Consider the following 23,573-nt stretch of genomic DNA (forward strand, 5'->3'; position numbering starts at 1 on the left):
AAGAGAAATTAATAAAATTAAGATGTGAATATATACAAAAATAAATACACCTTCTGTAAAGAATTTATTATTTCACTAACTTAGTACAAAATACTAAGTTTCTTTAATTTAACTAAACGTTGATAACGAAAATATTATATATTTTTAAAAAGAGGAAGCAGATGGCGTTGATGGCGCGTAACGTTCGACGAATTCGTATCGCAAATTCGCAAAACAAGCCCGGCTAAATGACAAACGCTAATGCGAAACGATGCCTCAATTAAACGGCTCTATGCAAATCGCATTTTCCTAGTGAACGACCCTCGCGTGTCCCACGTGCGCTTATGCACGTATGTGGCCCACGAACAACCGATGAATCTCGCGTGAACTCCCATCGACCAACAAATGGATATGCAGATTTCCTCGATTAATCGAATGATCATTTTTTCCCGCCTCGAAATTTGTGTGTCTCTAGAAAATACGCATACGATCCCGCGGGAATATTAATGGTTCTTTTGTTTCACACTGGCTGAAATTTGACCGTAATTGCAAATTGAATTGCTGGTTTTTAAAATTTTTGGTTTCGATCTCAATTTATTTTGTAGCCTAATATCTTTAAGCGTTTTGAGGTTAGGAAATATTTGAGATTAAAAAACGTATGTTTATTTGGCATAGTTTTGTCGAATGATTTAAATTTAAATTGATTTTAAAATTTTAACTTTCTAAATTTGAATAATATAAATAAATTTGAGATTAGGAAATGTATATTCACAATTTGAATATATTGTTAAAAGATTAAATTGGAAATGTACAATATATATGAAAACAATGGTTTCAATAAGGAAATAATTGAAATTGAAAATATTTGTGGAATAATTGTGATATACTTTCTTGTTATATTCTTTGCGAACTAAAAGTTTTCGTAATATTTCTGAAAATAGAAATAATATAAGGAGGCTACTTTTAATTTCTCGAATTCCACGCCGTAGAGTACATCGCGTAAGATATGCAAGTTATGCAAAATGGAAACCTTGTACTTACATGAGTTTAACTTAAGAGACTGGCACTTTCCAGAATTTTAATCCAACATTCGACACTCTCGAAGGAATTAATATGCATCTACCGAAAGCGAGAAATTTTAACTTGAATTTCAATTGAATTTCTTCATTTAAATCTTCCATAATTTTTCGTAAACCAAAAAAATAAGGTAAGAGAATTGTCTAATTAATGAAATTATGAATATGGAAATTTTACAACACTTTTTGCTATAGAATGAAGATTTTTTTCAAATATTTTCCAAATATATTCACTGCAATTCTTAGATTTCTCAACATTGTTAATATACGTATAATAAAATTAGTATTATAAGTTAGAAAATTGATATTTAATTAGAATTTATGATAATTTAATTTCTTTCTGTGCAACACGATAAAAAATTGTAAAATTTCATAATTAAAATTTTCAATAGCCCGTATTATCTGACATAAATCTTTCAAACGTAAATTGTGATGAAAAGACTATCATTTATTAGAAAATCCGGAACAATACGTTCTCTCAAAAATCCTCTCTTAATCATTCCTTTGTCTAGCATTCCAACTTCTTACTGCTCATAAATCTTTGCCCGTCTTTCCTTACAATATCATACCATCTAAGAATATTACGTCAAATGAAATTTTAGATTATAAATATCTTTTCTAAATTTTGTCTTCGAATCTAATCAATCTTCAAATTTAGATTCATTTAATGAAATATATAACACGTGTGAAACTTCGATGAATAGTGCATGAATTATGCAATACAATTAAATGTCTGGAAAGCGTATATTTAATCAAAACTTAACTGTTTTACTAAAACTCAAATAAGCTGAATTTAATAACGAGTAATTCTCGGAAATTCCACTTATTAAGTAATGTTGTTGTATGGATTTACTGTTGCGTTAAAAAATGCAACTTATTAAAAATTGTTTTAAGAAAACTTCATGAGTTTTTATTCTCTCATTTCTCAATATTTCTTTTACCTTTATGAAATTTGTATAAAATTACGTTTTATAAAAACGTATGATATTTCAATATCAAAATTTTATTTTTTTATGAGATATTAAAGTAAATAATTTTATGTAGAAATATCGGTTAAATTATAAGCCACATAAGTTTTTCACTCTGTCTACATATGAAAATACACACATATGAAATATGACAAAGATTAGAACACAGTATTCATAAAAAATAATTAAAGTTTAATCATAAATTATCAAAGATAGAAATTATTATTTGTTATTCGAAGTATACGTGATATTTTCGTGGTGAATAACGATTTTTCGATTTCGCTTCCATTGGGCGCATAGTCTTTCAATTGGATAGCAATGGTGGATGACCACGTCGCGTCGTTTCCTCTTCATTCGTGGATTTTCATTCTGTCGGTTTCAATTTCGATATTGGGGAATGCCGGATTGGTTTTACGAACGATCCACGTAATCCTTTAAAACCTTTCGATTGTTACACGCCATTAGTACCTATCTAATTTATTTAATTCCTTTTTGAGCAAGGGAGTAAAATTTATCGCTCGATTATTTTATCTTCAACATTATCGTTTCAACATTATTAAATTTGTAATTATAAATTTATATTGACTTTGTATTAATCATTTATGAAACTTTTATTGAAAAAATTTTTAATTTTATGAATAAATTATTGCATAAGTAAACAGATATTATGTATATATCTTACATGTGTATGAAATTTTCTTTAAAAAAATTCCAATTCCAAATTATTTAATTATTTCAAAATTATTATAGATTCTAAGAAAATTTTTTTAACGTCATTTATGAAATTAATTTAAAGATAAATTACGACATAAATGAATTCAAATAACTTGAATAAATTAATGATGTGGATGAATCTTAAAAAATAAGGAGAACTTAAGTTTAGAGTATTAAGCAAAAATATGTGGCTATTCAAGATTTTGATGTGATTTTCTTGACATGAATATAACTTAAAAGTCGTGTAATTTGTTCCAGAATTTAAAAATAAAAAAAAAGAATATTATATAAAAGAAGATTTAATAAGAATCTCCAAAAGAAGAAGAACTTTAAAAGAATCAGAATTAAATAAACAATCTTAATTTGCATGAAGCTTTCAAAAAAGCTTCGCAATTCACTGCAACATAGTAAATATGATACAGAAATATGCAAAACTCTTATAATCCATTACATCCAATTTTAAATTTTTGCATTAATATTTTTAACATCTGTTTCATAATTGAAAGGTTTTAGTTAATTTAACTATTGTATGCTTATTTACATTCTACAATGCTTTTTATAAAGCAAGATTCTTTTAAAGATCTACAATCTAATAATGATATCTAATATAATTTAATTTATAAAATTTGTAAATTAATACAATTATCCTTTTCCCTTTTCCTGAAAAGTTATTAACACCATATATATTGCACAAATTTAACAAATGATTCTTCATCTCATTACTTTCCTATAATAAAAAAATATAATAATAAAATTTTCTTGGCCATTCAATAATAAAATGACAACTAATTAGAAATAGAATTATATAAACCTCATGTTTCTTCACAATCCTTTGACTTTTCCATTCCATCCTACGAGCATTAACCTTTACCATAATTAAAATATTTTAAATTATGTTAAATGAATAATCCCTACATCGCACGAAAAAGAAAAGAAACGAGGAAGAAATCGAAATCAACCAGTCGAATCCGACGTTGTCGAATTCAATCTCGATCTCATCGTGTGACGGATTCCGCTTGTATCTACCGTCAGCGTGAACACGCGAGAGAGACGTATGATCCGCTTAGGGAGATGACACCGCATTTTCATGTCTCGCAGGATTCGCGCGCGATTCAGTGCGAGCAACGCGCACGTGCATCCACCCACTGCATACACCGGATGCGCTGGACTTTTCCCACTTTCCCCTCGGATGTATCCAGGCCGCCGCGAAATTGAATTTGTGCGCCCAAATAGTTTTTTTTTTGGCTCATGCGCATGAAAGGATCGCGGCGGATAATGAGAATAGGAATCTTGTAGGTGATGTTGCGGAAGATGGGAGCAATTTGTTTGGTTATCCGCGATTAAAGTTGTTGGGGAGAAATATATTATAAATTTAAATTGAAATTTGGTGGGATTTTGGTGATGATATTTTTGGAATTCGATATATGTTCGATATACAGTTTCTATGAGAGCGTGGATGAGAGAAAATTTTGTGGATTTTGTTTTTTCGAAGTTTATTATTAATTGTTTATCGTTATTTAAATTTGTAATTTGATCAAATGGTTTAATGGTAATTAACTGATATCGATACAGAGGAAGTTCACAGTTGGATTGATTAAAATTAATTAAGTTTTGTTTGTGCTCGTATTATAATTAGGATTAATTCGTGGAAACGAATAATTAGATATTAACAGTCAATAATTGTATGAATGAGTTATATAATAATTGATATATTTAATTCAACAATAATTGGATAATTAATATTTTATCATCATTATTTTCTAAAGCTTTTTTTAATTTACCTCTTTCTATATTATTATAAAGAAATATTTCTTCTTTTTTATTACTTTTATTAATATATATTAAATAAATAAAAGAAAAAATTAAATTAAAAAATTCTATAATAAAATAAGCTATTTAAAGTGAAATGCAAAGCGTTGCAAGTTTTTGCCCAAAAATAAATTTCCCTCTTCAACGTCATCATTCATCAAATCCCTTCTTAAGAATTTTACCAAAAGTCCCAAATGCACTCCCAACAAATTACTTTTACCACTAACCTTTCTATCCCTAAAAATATCCTAGCAACTAATTCATCTTACTTATAAACCGTACCTCGAGACACTTTTATCATTTCAAAAAGCATTGCATTATATAAAAAGAATTATATTATACTATTTTATATTATTATATAATAGCAAAAGGGTTAAACTTCTTCGTCTCCTGTCGAAACACGTTCAATTTATCGTATAGATTATCTAGCAATTATTCATGGTCACCATGATCCATCACGAACGACCATTCGTAAACAAACACAAGAAGGGTGCGAAATGTACTCAGAGAAAGCTTAGAATCCGTTTAGGCTATTCTGGTTCGTTGCACGGCCTCGTTTCCATCCCCTTTCATCGGCCACCTTCGCGATAAATGGGGTAACAAGGATTTGCAATGGTAACGACGACGTTTCGCAGCTCTTAAAAAGCGCCACTACGTGACTCTCGCCCTCAGAGTCTCTCAAACTTTTTTCATCGAAATTCTATAAAGCCCCTACCCCACCAAAGATTTCCCCTCCCCTCCCTTTTCAACGATCCTTCGTTACTCGACCTTGTTTCCTTTGTTTCCGCTCCCTGGCCGTGTTTAGCTGAGCGTGATTCATCGTTATGATGGTAATTGGTCGGATTTCGAGTTTTCGAGTCTTTTAGGCCGTGATTGAGTTCGGTTTGAAATGGGAAAGGGATTGAATAGATTTGTTCTTCGAACGGATTGTTGAATTTTTCGAATGGGATATGAAAATTTGTATATTAGCGAATTATTCATTACCAGTGGTATCAGAACTTGATTGATATTTTTTTTTTTTTATTTTGAAACGTATTTGTTGAAGTCTTTGATTTTCTCGAGTATAGTTATTTGATATTCAAAGATATATGAGATACTTGATGAATTCATTTTTGATGCTTAAATTAATTTCTGTTTCTTATTATTATTATTATTTTGTGTTTTATGATATTTTGTTGCTAAAAATTAAAAGAGTAGAAATATAAAATTTTTATAATCATTTTAAACGTGAAATGGTATGACAGGATCTTTTGTCAAAATTCTTTTCGAATTTCTTTACTCCATTAAAACTGAAAATTATACGAATAGAAATTTATAAATTCAATTTTATCATTTCTCTTCAATTAGAGATCAATTTATTTATCGTATCAAGATTCTCGTATGATCTTCATTTTATACTTTCTCAAACTTTAACATAACGTAATTCAATTCTTACACATCCAATGCTAGATTAAAATCGTCAATTATTTGAAAAATAATCAACATCAAATATTTCCCAATTATCGACACACTAAACTCCAGATATTGCTACCTAATGATCATAGTTTACGATATTCAGACGATATTCAAATAAAATAATAGCAATATTTGAAAGTTCGAAACAGTGAAGCTGATATCGAATATCATTGCAAGTCATACGAAGCGAATTTAATAGTTAACGAGGGTAATAATCGTGCAATCCCCTTGAAAAACGTTTGAGAAACACTGGGACCAGAGAATGGGTCCGACCGCCATGAAACGACAATCATTGCATACAGAGAGTCATGAGCACCGTTTGCAGAGGTGCTAAAGGTAAAATGGCGTTTCAACTGCTTTCCCGTCTTTGCCATTCGAACCACGATTCAGGTTCCGTTTAAATTTCCGCGCTGCTAACGCGTCATTCGATAAGACCACCCGTTACAATCCACCTTTTCTTCGAGTATACGACTTTTATATTTCCCTATGCAACTGTAAAACTTTCAAGAATTGTTTTCGAAGCCGTTTCCCTTGTCCATTTCTTTAACATCTTTTAATGGTTTCCTTCAAATATTGATATTTTCATTATTCCAAGAATTATTTCCATTATTATTCGTAATTTCTTTTTGGATTGGATAATATAAAATTATAATTAGTTTTCTGTCCTTGTTAATTTTTAACTCTTTGAATTTGAGGCAATATCTAAAAATGTGAATTAACAAAGAGAAACAAGGATATGTTTCGCCTGAGATCGAAAGGATGACAATTTATTTAAATAATGCTGAATTGTAGAAATGAATTTTCAACAGAAATTAAAAAAAGAATTATTTATTATTATCCTTATTGATCTAATCAAGTTGAGTTAAGTTTAAATAGTTAATTTAATTTTATTTATCATATATTGTATTTATAATACATTTTAAAATCTCATGAATTTTGAAAATACATTTTCTACATTCTTTTTAATTAAAAAGTAATATTTTTTATAAATTAAAATTGAACTAATACAATAACTACGACAGATTTTCCAGTTAAAAAAAATTGATTTTATAATTTATCACGTATTCACGTCAAAGATATAAATTGGTTTTTGATTAATTCCAACGATACTCTGATTTTTGCACAAAAATTGAAAAACTAAGTGAAAATAAATATTTTATGCATTAAAAATTGTCAGATTAATTTATTATTGACAATTGACGGAAATGTTTTTGATTCATAAATTGGATTACTTTTTAAACAAGTAAATATAGCATGAGGAAAACGTTGAGAAATTATTAACACGTTATATACCATCATTTTAGAAATTGATACTTTGTTAATTAAAATTCATTCACTCTTTTGAATTTTATTAAAAAGAAATAAAATGTGGAAAATTTTTAACTGTTCTAATTTAATAGTAGCAATAAAGAAAAGACTAATGTTACGATTTAAAATTGAAAACGTGAGAGGAATACAAGTGAAACAACAATGAATACATTGACTAGAATGATTCATCGTATAAAGGAAACCGATTCTGTTTACATGTGGCGTACACTGATTTCGAAATATAAATAGATTTAAACGAGATTTGCGACCTGGCAAATATACAATTTGACTCACCTCTTTTTTCAATTCATCACATTAACTAATATTTGGATAATCAATATCCAATCAATATTCCATTATGTTGATAAACACTTGTGTGTTTTGATCTTCATTATCCAAATTGTACATATAGATTTATACACTCTAAATTCCATTCATAATTTAGTATTTTTAACTATCAAATTAATAACATTTCGAATTTTAAAAAATATTGAAAAATCATTGAATCAAATCTCCTTTTTTTTTTAATATACAACAATATCCAATACTAAGAAAAATAATAATTAATTTATTAATTTTCCTACTTTTCTTAACATCCAAAATTATTTTATATTGCAGAAATTAACACTCAAAACTAAAGAGTAACGAGCAACAATTTTATAATCGAATATATTAAAAAAAGAACTTGCGAAAAATAGTTACTAGAATCTCTATTTTAATAAAAATTATTAAATTTTAATTGATAAATTAATCCAGAAGTAAAAACGATTGTACCAGAGAATCGTCGATAGCCTCAAGCACAAAGAGTTAAAATACACGAGGGATTATACGCGCTATTCGTTCGTTGGCACCGTCAAAGGGGCTAATTTCCTCCCTTAACCGCTACCCCTCTCCATTCAAACAGACGTCCAAGCTTATCGAGAATTGTTCGAGGGAATTTCATATTTTTCATAATGGAATAATACAAGAGGGAATACTCACGAGATGAGAGTCCCTCGTGGTGAAGGTGATTGGGTCCGAGGATCTCGGCTCCCGACAGTGGAAATCCATTTTGCCCCAGGCGGCAGCACCGGCGGCTCCACTCCTGGCCGCCTCGATCAACTCCATTTTCACCCCCTCCGCGACGAATTCGACCTGGAAAAAAAAAGGGGGTGGAAAAACATTTTCATTACATCGGCTATCTCGATCGTGGCCGGATGCGGTGTAACCGGATTTTAATATCGCGATGCAAACCCTTCGGGGAACAAAGCGTGAATTTGGGAAACTCTACTGCTTCGCCCATTATCGATCACGAGATGAGAGGTATACGTAGGCGTTTGCAGAGAAGTGATTGATATTAATTTACAGGCGAAAATGATTTTATTAGATTCTCGTTATTTTTCCCCGGTGAAGTGAATTTTCATTGATCGATAAATTTTGGAAATTTCAAAGGATTGTCGATCTTGATGAATAAGTGTACTCATGTTTGAAGAGATGATTTGATATTATTATCATTGATCATTCTGAAAATGTTTTACACATTTGTATACTGTATTATTATTAATTAGAATGTTTTAATTTACACGATACATTTTACGATATTTCATTTAAATGTAATATCTCATAAAAGACGCTAAATCAAAAAATACACCATAAAGGATCCATACCATGTATGGAGAAATATTTGAACATTCCTGCAGCCATCGAATATCGTTGAAAAATCGTATGAAATAAAATTCTATCGTAACGAAAAACGATAACCGTGAACGTAATAAAGATACCATCGATAATTGACATAACAATAAGTGCACGAACAAAATCCCGATCGATATTTTTGCTCCTCTATGAATCGACCGACAAATGAAACAAGGCTAATTGAAAGATAAATCCAGTTGTGAGATTATTAACGTACGCATTAACATAGTAATTACATTATTAGCTACGATTTATATCTTTTATCGATTTTGGACGATCGAGATTTACCATCCACCAGGGAGAGAAACGTTATTTATCAGGATGGTTAAAACCGCAGAGAATAGTTAAAATTCGGTCGTTTTCCGCGTGGATTTTTCATATCAATTCATTTCTTTTTCCATCCTTTTCCATCCTTATAAACGTAATGTTTTAATTTAATTAAACGATCGATGGCTTATTGGATTTTGGATTTAATTTTTTCATAAAAACATCGATTGAACAGCATTCAGAGGAATAATTATTTTGTAAAATAACAAATGTGTTGGTTATATCGATTTATTAAGTGATTTGATAAATGTTTTTTTTTTTTTTTAAAAATTAACATTTGCGTGAAATCATCGAGGAAAATCTTGATAAAATTTTGAATTTTGAATAATTTTAACAAATTGTATAAATATAATATATTATTGGTCGACTTTGGAACATGAGAATTTAATAATTTTTTTTTTACTTGTAGCTATTTAATTATTTAAATTATCTTGAAAATAACAATATATATACCAATGAATTTAGAAATGAAATTTTTTTCCCTCGTCATAAGAAGTTGTGCCATTGCAGAAGAATTATTATTTGAAGAATATATTCAATGAATGTGACAATTTAATAGACAATTTGATAATAATAGATCCTAACGATAAAAAACAAGTTCTTGAATTTTAGTTTTTGATACGAGAAACGAATTAATTTGAAATTACTTTGGAAATCACAAAATTTATAGATTCACACAAACTTTGCAAATTACTGATTCTTCGCACAGAAAGGTAATAAATTACGATAAGGAAACAAATCGTGATTCACGCTCAAGTAATTTTGGATAGTGCAAGTTTTTCATTGGTTCGAAAGATTTTATGAATATAAGAAAATTTATTTATGAAAAAAATTATATGAAATTACGATAAAACATTGCCAGTTTTATTTTCAAATAATAATTTAAAAAAAAGGAAATAAAAGTTCTTGTTTAAAGAGAAAATATGTATCCAAATATTTATAGAGGCAAATATAAGTAAAATTAACTCTTCAATTGGAACAATTATTATTATATTTATTATTTTATCACATTTTATTAAATGTATAGTTTAATTCACGAATCGAGTGTATTTAAAATTTCATTTTTGAAAAAAAAATTTAGATAATCTCGTTACACAATCCACACAAATTTCATTCAATATTTTCCATTCCATTCTTTACATTGTAAAACATCTTGTAAAGTTTATCTCACATTATTTGCACACGAGAAATATCGTCGTCTCGAGACCAGTCTCGAGCTGGACTTGTAAACAGTCCCATACAAATACCCATCTAATTTTCCGGAAGCGCGAGGGTTTCCCCGATTCTTCGACCGTTTCCTAGGCAAAGTATCGATCGTTCTCTCTCTCGTATTCCTATCATTAAACAAACAATACTATCCAGGGGGAGAACGATAGAGGTTGGATATTTCCCCGAGGATCGACTCCACCTGGTCAAAAATCCAGGGGCGTTCGCGTAAAATGAACCTTCCTCGCCATTGTTTCGAAAACAGGAAATGTTGGATTTCTTTGAGCGGTCGTGTATCGAACAGGCTCTTTATTTCAGTTTTCCATAGAAAAAGGGAAAAGATGGAGACGTATGCTGGTTGCCGTATAAATTTCCTTGACAAATGCACGCTCGCTTTAATATTTCACCGTATTTCCTTTTTTTCCTCTTTCTTTCTTTCTTTCTTTCTTTCTTTCTTTCTCCCGTGACATTTTTCGTTATCCCTGTTTTTTCGTGAATTCATGCGGACGGATACTCGAAACGGACACATGTCCATTCAGGAGAGAGATTTGTATTTAGAAAGTAATTTGAAATGTTAATTTTTATTTGGATTTGGATGAAAATGGAAATTCTGATACTTGCACGTGAAAAATTATCTTTAATTTTTAGAAAAAAATATAAAAATAACTTTTTTCTAATAAATTTAATATAGAATTTCTTTTTATAAATAATATTCATTGATTCAATAATTCTTATCATAATATTCAATAATATTCCATTAATTCATCTTCATTGTCTTCATTCCAAATAAGAAATATTCAATTTCTTGTACACGTTTCAAAATATTCATACAATCGCTTCTTTATTCATTATTCTATCTGATAATACGATTCTTAAATGCACGCACTTGGTTATTCTATAAGCAAGAAGGAAAGCAAGAAAGCTAAATTCCTTTTACAATTTTAACAAAGACGTTGATAAATAAATTTTCTCACGGTGGTATCGCGAGATCCCAGCACTTCCGGCTCGGACGTATAATTATTCCATTCCCATAATTATTTCCGACGAGACTCACGGTGAGTAATTGGCGTAGGAGGAAGCCTGTGGCGATTTCTATTTGCATAGCACGCCAACGCTTCGTGCAACGTTCGAGGCTACTTAAAGGACAATATCCAGTGAACGATGACGGTAGTTAACCCTTCTACTTTTTCACCGTTCCGTTTCTTACATCTATCGTTTATCGTTTCGTTATGCTTCTTTATTAGCCTTCACCATTATTAGACTTCACTTTTTCGCGAAACTTTTCGCCATGAATATTTCATTCGCGTCGCAATTTCAACTTGGATTTTATTTTTAATAATAGAAAAAAACTGAAACAAATGTTCTTTTCTTAAGTGAATTGGAATAATGATTAAAATTTTTTTGTTTGAGTAGAAAAGAAATCGAACATAACCTATAAAATTTTCATGTCTCTTTGTTTGAGGTTAGGAAAATAGTGCGTACGATTTTAATCTTATTTCAGTTTTATTAGATTGTAATGATCTAAAAGTTTGGAAGTAGAATTTTGAATAAAATTTCAGGTTCTAATTATAATTTATAATTAAAATTGTTTTATGTATATTATATTTAAATCTCCATCTATGTAGTTTTAATTTATCACGCTTTAATCAATCTTTATTGTAAAATTAATTTATTAAATATAAATGATTATATAAATAAGACAGATTGATTATAATTGGGCACTTCTAGGATTCTTATGATCTGACAAGTGAAGAAAGTTGTTTATCATCAGACACAGTGAAACAAATAGAATAAACCTGACATAGTTAAACCAGTAGTAAAGATTGATCATTTATATTTGATATGATAGCTATTATATTCTAAGAATATCATCATCTTTGTTTTTTAATTATCTTCCTTGTTTTATATCATGAAAAAATATAGCAAAATAATTTCTTTATTCCATTAAAACGGAAACCATGAAACCAAGATGTTTATGTTCCATTTATGTCGGATATTTGGCTCCAATTGGACAATGCTAACGTGCGGTTTTATCTTTTAATGAAACGAGGAATCGTAGAGCAAAACGACGACTGACAGACGTGGCCAACGAATTAAAAATGCAGACTCGTGGTCGCAATCAGTTCACCAATCGGAACGTTTCTGTTAATTCTTGGGGATTAATTTGTTTCATCGTGACAGATATCAAAAGGAATGCAAGAAAATGAAACATTTAATTTTTTTTAAATGGATAGTAAATAAACAAAGGAAAGAAATAAGATAAAATTTTAATTACGATATACGTTTAGTTGAAAAGGATAATTGTTTTGTAAACTTGTTACAAAATTGATTGACTAAAAACTTCATTTTGACATTATTGTATCATGAAAGTTTTGAAATATTAACTTTCTATCTTTGTAATAATTTATATTGTTGAAATAAAATTTCTGGTTAAATCATTATAAAACTCGAATGCACATATATATGTATAATTATAACTAATTCCAGAAAGATTGGAAGTTAAAATTAAACTTCATTGATTTACTTAACAAACTTCTTTAATTTAAGAAACTCATTTACTTGAATTCGAAGTTCTGCCATCCAAAAATCTACATTTTATCTTTAAGAGCTGGAGACACTAAGATATTAATTATTCGAATAAAACTTTTATCATTTAACTTGATCGATTCTTTCTAAGAACCATGTCCTTTTGTAATTCGATACTTTGTTCTTACTGGTTACCAATTATTCAATTACAATCACAATTATAATAATCGATGAAATTGAAATTGAAAAGGAAAGAACTAATCTAACTTTCTAAGCAATAAAATAAAAATCATTATGAATAATATTAACAAAAATAGTGAGAAGAATGAAATGTTTTGAAGAATGACTGTATATAAATTTCAAAGAAATGTGATTGAGGACGTGTAGACATTCATCGTTTACTTATGATTTACTTGTTTACATTAAGCAACTTTAGATCAAACTTTAGATAATATACTATTTTTGATTGAATGATCAGAAAATTTCTTTCAACTTGATCAAATTATTAACTAAATCATTTATTTATTTACAAATGAGAGAATTCTCTCGTGTTCCACACTTCGTCAAACACTTTCATGGGACAATAAAAACCAAAAAGAAATCTCTTATTTCATTTCTAAGATAAACTTGAATCTACAATCCAGTATAAATAAGTTCACCACTTTTAGAATCCTCAAGCGTTCAACAAACCATCGCCGTGATATTTAAAAAAAAGAGACACGCCGAATTGAACAAACCAACGCTTCCACCTCTGCGCCTCTCTGTAGGCCATTAGACTAGCTAAATAAATCGCGAGAGGTAAAGTGGATCAGGATGGAACGGAACCTCGCTTACCTTCCTCAGGCATCCGTTGAAGTTGTTGATCCCCTTGGCGCCCTGGAGGGATCTCGCGTCGGCGCCTCCGCCCACCAGCAGTCGATCGCTCGCCAAATGTGTGAACGAGCCCGCAGTGTGGCCGTGTTCCGCGTAAATCCCATCGACGATGGCGGACAGCTGCAACAAGCAACGGAGCCAAAGTTCGTCAGGAGTTTCTGGAAAGTTACGCTGTGTGTCGAAAGCTTAAAAGGCTTCCCCTCTCTCTCTCTCTCTCTCTATCTATCTGCCCTTCTCTCAATAGATCACGATTTGGGATTAAAGGGAGCTGATGCGCGAAGGATCGAATCTCAGTCAGTCGTTGATTCGAAAGAATTCGGTTGGAACACGTGTACAAGCTTTATTCTGACCGAAGCTCGTCGTGACATTTGCTCGTCTCGGGTCAAATGGGGGTGTATGCGTGTTCGTTGCACGTGTTGTTTTCAATAGAAGGGAATTTTCTTTTTTTCTCTCTCTCTCTCTTTTTTTTTTTCGTTGTTGATTCGAGTTACGGGAGAGGCCGATCGTTACACAGAGTGATTTTAGAATCGTCGCGCGATAGAAGCTCGTTCATTCGCACCCCGGTTGTATGAATAAGTTAATTCTCGTTGAGTCGTGTATACTGGAATTCGATTTCGTTTCCGAGGAATACGAGGTTTAAAAAAAAAAAAAACCTTGGCTTGGTGTATTCGAAGTTTTTGCACAAGATATATTGTATATTGAATTTTCTGATCTGACGATCTTAATAAGATGAATTTGTTTTCTTGTTGTTATAATGTTATAACGTTTATTAAATAATTTTGTTTGCACGGAACGATTCAGATGCTTTTTTTCTGACATCGTCCAAGATTACACTATAAAATTCACCGGTGTTACTTAATTTCATTCGTAATGTAAACATTGAACCATTAAGAGAAAGCCGCTTGAAGAGGATCAGTAAATGCTACGTAACGAGAATATAATTTGCCATTAAGGAGGGTCAATCTTCTTCCTCCGACAGAGATAAATATATTTCAGAGTCGTGTCGTTTTCTATTACGTGTAATGCTTTTTTTTTTAATTAATGATTATTAATCAAAGAATTGTAATTTTGAAACCAGCCTTCCAATTGAAATTCCAATTTTTTATTAATTAATTATTAAATATAAATTGACAGATTTCGAAGAAGATGATAAAAATAAAACCACCACTCGAGTGATACTAATTGATTAATGGAAGAGCTATTTCTAATTATAAATCGTATCATTATTTTATCATTCACAATATTTCGATTCGATTCTTAAGTATAAAATTGTACATCAATGTTGAATTAAAAATATCTATTTTATTTAGAGTTCTCCAATTTTCCAACCGTTCAGAAGTTTCCAAGTTTGAAATCGCGTCTCACGAGGGACAAAGTATATCGATCACACAATTATCATCGTGTCTTGTGACTCTTGGTTAAAGTTAGCTGCAATGCTGGCGAAACAACGGCGCACGTCTGCAGTACGACACGGTTTTAACCCATCCCGTTGCCAAGGTTGATTATGATCGTTTGTCACGAAGCCATGTGCCACGTGTGCATCAGCGACTATGCTCGCTTCACGTGCCATACTTTTCATGATGGTTGTGCAAGAAATATGCAGCTCCCCACTGTTGCACAGTATAATCCACGATTAGATCATCCCACAAAGTCTGAACTTGAAACTTACCCCTATTCTTCTTCAAACCCTCCCAAAAATCTGACTGATCACAATAAGTAAAAAGATTTTGTACTTATTACCATGACAATTATTAATTATAATAATGAATTCTTAATCCTCCTTCTATACATATATTTTATAGAAACAATCTTTGCAACTTTGAAGATTAAATCATCCTTTTGAACCCTTTTGAATCGATCAAACTTCGATGTACAAGAAACTCGACACGTGTCTACGTTCCATCCTCTCGCGAGAGATCTCCAGCCTCGAGGCTGTAAGGAATAGACGGGAGGGGGGGGGGGGGAAGATGGTTTGAAGTGGTTGGAAAGCGGAGGAGCGCACAATATCCAGCATCGAGGAACTGTAAACATCGTAATGCACCACTCGAGGCTGGCAGAGCCGCCTTTCGAGGAAGCATCGCGCGCCGCGGAATGGCTCCCGCGAGCCCTCCTTAACGAACCCTCCTTCCCCCCCCTTCTTCTTCTTTCCACCTCCCTCCCTTAATTTTATCACGCCAGGGTGCTTCTCGCCATCTCACGAGAGATTTGTTTGCTCGTGGAGGAAACGGGCGAGGAGATAAGATACCCTGGCGGGAATTATGAGGAAGATTGCTCGGCCGGTGGTCGAAGGGGGGAAGCGGTCCTCGAGAGAGGTCTAATTACGGGAACGAGAAGCCGAGGAGAGTAAGGAGAGGGAGTCGCTTTCGGAGGAGTGCGCTTTGGAGATTTTTCGGTGTTCTTCCCCATTTTCAGGAAGGAGAGGAGAGGAGAGAACGGAATAACCGGCAGATAACGACTATCGACGCCTTCCCTTCCACCTCTCGTAATGGACCACTCGACGTTCGCGCAAGAGAAGAGACTCTTGTCTAAATGCTAAACTTTATGGCGGAGAGGAAGCAGTTTTCACAGGGACGATGATGGTTTCTGAAATATAATTCTTTCTTTTCTTACTTGAAAATTTTTAACGAACTCAGAATGACTGTCAGAGATAATCTTAGTAGAAATTGATATATAAATTAATTTTTGTTTCGTGAATACATTTGTCAACGTTCTTCTATCAAGAATTGAATTATCAAATTTTTATCACATTTCTGTATCGATCGTTCTTCGATTACTTTTACAGGATATATTATTCGTCTTGAGGATATTCTGCAAGCGCACTGCAGAGAATTCTCGCCAGATCTCAAGGATTACCGTACATTCAAACCGGATTGATTGGCTTAATTAAAAAGTTCCGCACTGGTTTCACCACGAGCCTGGATTTCCAGCGCTCCCTCTAACCCGATATTACTCGCCACATTCACCGCTAACCTTCGACGCGATTAACCCCGTTGTTTAATTCCTCTCCGCGCGGAAAATAGTTAGTCCGCGCGAACCTGGCACGAGGACCTTTCGTACATATTGGAACAACATTGTTTCAACGGATTTGGGGAAAAATCTGTAAGTGGAAAACGGTACAACGGTGTGGAAAATTTGAATCTTTCGAAAATCCTTTACCATTTTGCAATGTATACATATATTATAGAAATTTAAACGAGAGTATATCTGCAAACGCAATTCTTGAGATATTTTGACAAAGAAATTGTATTCTTCTTCTCTAAGAATACAGCGAATATGTAATAAAATAAATAAATTATTGATATTATATTTCATATATTTATATTTTTATGACAGAGACACGAATGGATCTAAGAAATTGTTTGGTATCAAGAAGAAAGAAAAGGAGGCATTTCTATCCTCTTATTTCCAAATTATATCGTTTATATCGTTAGTAGAAACTGTTATATTCCTCGTAAACGCCTCGTGGATAATAACAGACATCCGTAACGATGAGCCCAATGAATGACAATTCCATATTGGGGGGGAAAGTTACGTAGGAAACTTGCGGCGAAAGTTTGCCGGTTCGAAAACAGGCAGTGGCACGCGAATGTTAGAATATTGAAGTTTATTTTAGAGGCCAATCGAAATTCGTTGGCGAAGGAAACGGCGCGGGAGTCTAGTACTGTTCCAGGGTCGCAGCTTTCAAACTGCGGCACAATTAAAACTTACACGTGGCACAATCAAGGGAACGGCAAGGGAAGGCACCCCTTGTCTCGAAACTTGCGAATATTATAGCCGTACAGACGACCAGAGATCTTCCGAGCGGAAGTTCAGAGCGAGATAAGCGCAATCAACGAGGCTGTTCCACTCATAATTACACGTTGCTTTAACGAGTTTGATCTTCTGAGGAATTTTCTAAGAATTTTCAGACATCTGTTCGATAGGAAAAGAGGGAAAAGGATTTATCGATCTTTCCTTTCCAGTCTGTGATTTCATTATCTTTTGATTCTTTTACATTGTTAGTTAACTTGATTAACAGAGAGCTTTGATTTCAATGTTTCTATGCATTATATACATATATGTATGTAATGATATATTTTAATACTCTTATTCAATGGTTTAGTGGTATAAAATAAAATTATTGTCTGATAATATAATTTGTTAATAAAAACTTTTGGCATTTATTGTTGCATTAATCAAAAATAAATTATCTAAATGAATCACAATAAGATGAAATTGCGCACACCTTATATTTCGAATTATTAAGTTTTCTTCAACAACGTTTTTAATCATAATTACTTGCTACTTTGTAATTAAGATTAATGCCTCTACAATAATTGTTCACTTCGATTGGAAACACTTAACTCGTGAACGATAAATTAAGATGTTTTATACAGGTAATTGTTTTCCAATTCTTGGAATGTAATTCGATTTCTTTTCAGAGAAACGAACTAATGCTCATTAAATAAGAAATTTTTCGAACGATTTGGACAAATAATTTTTTAAATTCGACTCGTCTTTTATTCGTTAATTAAAAAATCATTAAAAAAAAATTCACTTGTATATATATTATTTTTAAATTACACGTTTAAAGAAAATTATAAGTTTCATATATATAGATTTTACGATACATTTTCATTAACGAGAATGAATATCCTAGCTGCGTAATGAAAGACCCCCCCATACCATTTCAGAATTAATTTTAACTCGATACAATCCACTCGTAATTTAGCCTGCGCCAAAGAGAAAACATTGAATTCCTCGGATGAGATCATTAAAAATTAAATTATCACAAATTCTATCACAGCTATTTCCCTAGTAAAGAATTTTTCGTCTCCGATTCCTTTCCCCCTAATTATAACGTAAATTCGACGTGCACTGGGAAATTCCATGAAAATTTCGGATACGAGTTGGGAATGGAATTGCCATGGCTCTTTGTCGCTCTGCTAAATTGCTCCAAATTGTTAGGGCCATTTTTTTATTTCAGTTTGCCGCGGAATGTATCGTCGAAATGAAAATGGCCGCCGAGTGCGGGGTCCTCGTTAAATCGGTAAAATTACACGGGACAAGAGGATCGTTCAGAGTGATTTTACACGGTGGCCGGGCCATTTTAAATACCGTGCAATTTGTATAAAATCTCGATTTCTCCCTACATTCAACTTTTATTCGAAAAGGGGACAAATTTTTGGAGCAATTTTATCCATTTCGTTTTAATCTGTATTTTCTTTTCTTTTTTTTTTTTTGAATCCTCTTTCAATTATTATTATTTTCTTTTTGTTATATTTGAAAATTCTGTTGGCAATATTTTTAATAAATAGTAAAAAAGAAAGTAAAGAATTTACGCGTTTTTAAATTTCTTTCAATAATTCTACTTGAAAAAATAAATACAAGAGATTCATCTAAAGATATACTCATCGATTGTGATTGAAATTGTTCTTTCTATTTAATTCATGATATACATATCTACAATAGAATTTATTATCAAAATGTCTTAATAAAAATTAAAATATATATATAAAGATAAGAAATTATACAATAATTCCAATTACATTCAAAATAATTGTAAAGGAATTTTCGATAGACTGATTTTCTTCTCCGCTCAAAAAAGAGAGAATGCAACAATAAGGAATGTTATTAATATTAAAGCAAGTTAATAGAAATCGTGGAATAAGATCAACGAGGCGAAAAACAAACCCATATTTTATACGATACCATCAGAAAATGTGGAGAACGATCCTCGAAAGTTTTTTACGCGATTTTCATCCAACCAAGGTTCACTGTCGTTGTCTCGAAAGCGGTGGTAGAAAGGGAAAAAACAGGTCTGGAAAAATTTTCCCCGGGCTCGCATTAAGCTTGTTTACAAAAACCGTAAGAAAGCCGTTTTGTATACAACCAACTTGACACACGATCCAATTTCGACACAGCTGTAAAAATGTCTCCTGCGACAACATTCTTCTTTTTTTTTCTTTTATATCTTTTATTTCTTTCTTTCTGAATTTGAAAAAATTCAGAGATTGGATTAAAGATTAAAGATGTGTGATTGGAGTGATTGATTTGGAAATTTGTTTAAATCGGTTATCAGTCTCTGAATTCTTTTTCAGCGTGAGTCAAATTGATATAATATGTAAATTAATGTAAATATATATAATATTATGTATAAGTTTTATTATATCAATCTCAGTTGATCAAATTATACGCTGTATTTAATTTCTTGAAAATATATTATATAATAGCACGAATTTTCTATTCATAGTATTATTATTTATTTTTTATTATGTTTGATTTGCATGTTGAATATATTATAGGAATCTTTGTAATGTGATGAGTATATTTATACTAATTTTTAACAAAAAGAAAAATATTATTATTAAATACTAAGCTTCTAAAGTAGTATTTCAGAAATATAATAGCAGTGAGGTTCTCCATATGTTTCATTTTTGATTGACTTCTACTACTCTTGACTTTGACTACTACTAGCTCTATTTATAGATGCATATGATTCTGTTCATATATTCTTTTGTTATATTTCAGAAATTAATATTATATATATTTACTAAACACACAATTTCATTGTGCATTTTATTTCATATATTGAAAGTCGTTTTTTAAAAATTTATTAATATATTTTCATTTTTAGTTCAATTATATTAACTCTTTTCTCTCTTTCTTTGAACAATTCACATATATATATTTTTTAAGACAATATATTTTTCTTTATTTACTATTTGTGGAATGATGTGGAATCTTCTATGAATCTTAATTGATTTTGAATTGATAGATCAATTTCAATTTTAGTTGACATTCAATGTGCACATATTTTTAATAAATAATCCTTCATTTTCGATGGTGAACCAAATTAGAGTCGACTGTGATCCCTTATTGCGTATACGTTTCAGACAACGCCAGCTTTCACGTGTCACATTAGCTTTGGGGAAATCTTGCTCGACAAGTAAATTGTGTTAATCAATTTCCCAGAAACTATGCTGAACGTTTCTCCAGAATTATTTTTTTAGAAACATAAAAATATAAACTCTTACATTTTTATAGAACTCATGGTACATTAACTTTTTAATTTACTTGTTCTTTCAAGATTTCATATACAGTATAATTAATTTTAAACTTGTTATATTCCAATTTTCCAATCTTATAATATAACCTGCATAAATATAAAAATTATGATTTATTATTAAATTTCTAAATAAATTTATAAGAAAAAATTGATTATTATTTGATATATGAATAAATGTATAGAAAATAATTTTTCTAAAATAAATTAAGTATATTTTTTAATATACATTTTTATTCTCATCATATCATTCATTTTCTTTTATAATTAATCTCATATTACATTATTCATATATATTTCATATTAAAGAGAGATCCTCGTGTCGATTTCTTTCCTTTTCAAAGAATCTATCTTTGGATATTTCTTCTTTTTTTTTTTTTTTTCCCACTAAGCAATCGTTTGGCGAAAGAAATGTCAGCCGCAAGTGGAATTAATCGCGTTAAGTAATTTTCCAGGGCGTGGAGTCGTCGCCGCAGGATCGTAAGTCCGATTTCGTGGACTGCTGAATACGAATTTAGCGGACTCGAATGGAAACTGCGCCGATGGAAAACAGGTTGGAAGACAGGGTTGAGAGGAAGGGGTTGGAAACGTATGGGTTTGCGGACCAAGTAAATTACAGCGTTGGGCTTGCAGCGTGGCGCAGTTTACTTGTTTCATTAATTCTCCCTCTTTCCGCCTCGTGTTGCTGTTTTCTTTGCGTCCTTTTTTCTTTTTTTTTCCACCCCCTTGTTTCTTTATTAGTTACGCTTTTCCCTTATTACCCTGTCGCCTTTTTACCGACCTCGTCTTTTTCTTTGTCTGTACAACTCCTAGTTTCACCCTTCTCCTTCTTTCAGCTTGAACGAGCTTCGTTTCTTTTTTTCTTCTTTTTTTTCTTATTTTAATTCTAGTTTCGTTCCTCGATGAGAAAATTTTACGGGAAACTCTTTTGAAATTTTGAGATTACCTAACTGAGTAAAGAAGTTAGAAAAATAGATTTTAGAAAGTCGGATTGGAATGAGTGAAATAAATAAGTGAAATATTTTGACGAATATTTATAAAATTTACGTTATGAAAATTGTTTTTTTTTTTAAATAAGTAATATAGAAAATTACATGAAGAAATATTTAACATGCTATTATAATATGGCATGAATATTGAATAAAATATCCGTCATTTTAGTCATGATGAGTATAATCATCAAATTATAAATTAATTTTTGTTTATTCCAATCTGATTATAATTTAAATTTCGTCGAATGTCAATAAATCTAAATAATTATAAAATATATATAATAACTATAATTTATAAATTAAGTAATACACGTATAATTATATTTGTATAATCTATAAGTATAAATAAATAAAAATAATTACAATTACATCCCAAGAACGATATAAATTTCAATACTTATCACTCGTACGACACGAAAATAAATATAATATTGGATCAATTTTCTCTTGAAATTTCGCTCAACATACATCCATAATTTTCAACATACTTTCAACATCGAGTTCCCTCTATTTTTGCTCATCCTCCCATTTCTTTCCATTCGTGTCACTCATTTTCATGCCTCTGCGACACTCATGGACACCTTCCCTCCATTTTTATCCATCTCTTATTTATCTCCATTTTCCATTTCATCCACCAACGTGCCATCGCTACAACTCCTCCTTCCCATTTCTCTTTCCTTCCCTTTTGACTCGTTCGAGCCTTTCGCTTCCTATCTCTCTCTCTCTATCCCACGGCTTGTTTTTCACAATTTCCAATTTCCAACTACATTTTCCATTATTTATCTCGATCACATAATTCCCTCATCCCCTAAATCTGTTATTCTCTAATTTTTCAACGCTCTAAATCTCTCGTGTTTCGAGTATTTTTCCTGATTCTTTTGTAGTACCTTCTTTCACCTACAACTTCCTCCTTTATACTTTATTTTTCTCAATATTCAATATTCGTATTTTTATTATTCCAGATTATCTTATTTTGTCCACGATTCGTTACATTTCTTCTTCTCGTTTTCTTGTTATCCAGTCGTTCTTATCCCCTAACTCCATCACCCTCCTATTGTCAAACTTTTCCATTCTGTAATCCTTCAACCCCCTTTAGTTTTATCACATTCAATCTTGTCGTCGCCTCTATCTGTCATTCCTTAACTGTCTTATCCTCCAACTCTATCACCTAGTCCAGTTTTTCATCCCTTTCTGCTAACTAGTCCCTAACTTCCTTATCCTCTTATCCTTTAATCCTGTCACCCTTTGGCTGTTTCTTTTTATTTTGCTCATCCCTCCCTCTATTCTTTCCATCTATCTCGAAATTTTCCAATTAATTGAAATATTTCCAAACGAATTACAATTATAAATATGAAAATTATTACATACATATATATATTGATCAAATTTTATATTCTAAAAAAGAGAAAAAGAAATCGAGACTAATTCTATTTATTAATTAGTCTCTAATTTACAAACGATTAACTAAACTTTTCAAGGAATATACACGATATTCCAGTTTTCAAAACTTCTCCATCTCCGTCATATTTCAATATCCTCAACAACCTCCCTTTTCGAGCGACACTGTCTCTGCTTTCTCCTCGTCCCTTTCATCTCTTTTTCCTTCACTCCTCCCGTCTTT

General features: G+C 31.3%; 1 protein-coding gene across 1 annotated transcript in view; it reads right to left on the minus strand.

Annotated features, from left to right (window-relative positions):
- Positions 1-23,573, minus strand: part of Nrx-1 (neurexin 1) — a gene marked incomplete at its 3' end in the record, with an annotated part of 337,998 nt that overhangs the window by 115,393 nt on the left and 199,032 nt on the right. The window contains 2 exon segments of the mRNA NM_001145740.1: positions 8,291-8,443; positions 13,877-14,035. Coding sequence (NP_001139212.1) covers positions 8,291-8,443; positions 13,877-14,035 — 312 coding nt within the window.

The sequence above is a fragment of the Apis mellifera genome, linkage group LG5 (assembly GCF_003254395.2).
Source record: "Apis mellifera strain DH4 linkage group LG5, Amel_HAv3.1, whole genome shotgun sequence".
NCBI classification, from domain to species: Eukaryota; Metazoa; Arthropoda; class Insecta; order Hymenoptera; family Apidae; genus Apis; species Apis mellifera.